The sequence below is a fragment of the Myotis davidii genome, unplaced genomic scaffold, assembly GCF_000327345.1.
Source record: "Myotis davidii unplaced genomic scaffold, ASM32734v1 scaffold358, whole genome shotgun sequence".
Classification (NCBI taxonomy): Eukaryota; Metazoa; Chordata; class Mammalia; order Chiroptera; family Vespertilionidae; genus Myotis; species Myotis davidii.
This window is the reverse complement of record NW_006290768.1, coordinates 224,179-224,799: the sequence shown is the minus strand read 5'-3', so window position 1 is coordinate 224,799 and position 621 is coordinate 224,179. Positions and strand designations below refer to the sequence as shown.

The 621-nt window shown below is 67.3% G+C and overlaps 1 protein-coding gene across 1 annotated transcript in view; it reads right to left on the bottom strand.

Moving 5' to 3' along the window:
- SHANK1 (SH3 and multiple ankyrin repeat domains 1) overlaps window positions 1-621 on the bottom strand; it is a 52,197-nt gene that overhangs the window by 50,083 nt on the left and 1,493 nt on the right. The window contains exon 2 of the mRNA XM_015563995.1: window positions 381-584. Coding sequence (XP_015419481.1) covers window positions 381-584 — 204 coding nt within the window. The remainder of the gene's footprint in view (window positions 1-380; window positions 585-621) is intronic.

Below are 621 nucleotides of genomic sequence, written 5' to 3'. Positions count from 1 at the left end.
CAGCCGCGGCCTGGGCTGGGTGGGCAGAGGGGCGCAGACCTGCTGTGGGGGCGCAGGCCGGCTGTGGGGGTGCAGGCCTGCTGTGCAGACTACCAGGGAACGATCTGAAACACCTGCTAAAACTAGGAATCCTTCCCCAACGTGACGGGCGAGGAGGAGCCTGGAGCGGGGATGTGACTGTCCCAAGGCCCCTCTGCCGCTCGGAGAACCGACGGTCCCTTGGACTTGGGCCTCTCCGACTCTTGGGTGGTTCTCAGGGGCCCGGAGACCCCGAAGGTCCCTTGCTCAGGTCTTGGCGGGGAGGAGGGAAACGGGGTGGAGGGGGGGCAGCTGTGTGGCTGGACATGCCTCCTCTCACCTGGGAAGGCTGTGGGGCTCACCTCCAGGTAGGGCACCCCCTTCTCGAAGGACTGGGGGTACTCCCGCAGCAGCCGCTCCTCCTCCAGGAAGTTGGCGTCGCGGCCCGAGGTGGCGGGCTGGAAGAGGCCGTAGTTGAGCACGTCCTGCAGGCTCTCGCTCAGGGCGCAGAGCACCTGCTGTTTGGCCGTCCAGATGGTGGCGTCAGGGTTGAAGCGCAGGCATTTCTGGGGGAGGGCAACAAGGCCGCAGGGCGGGGCCTGA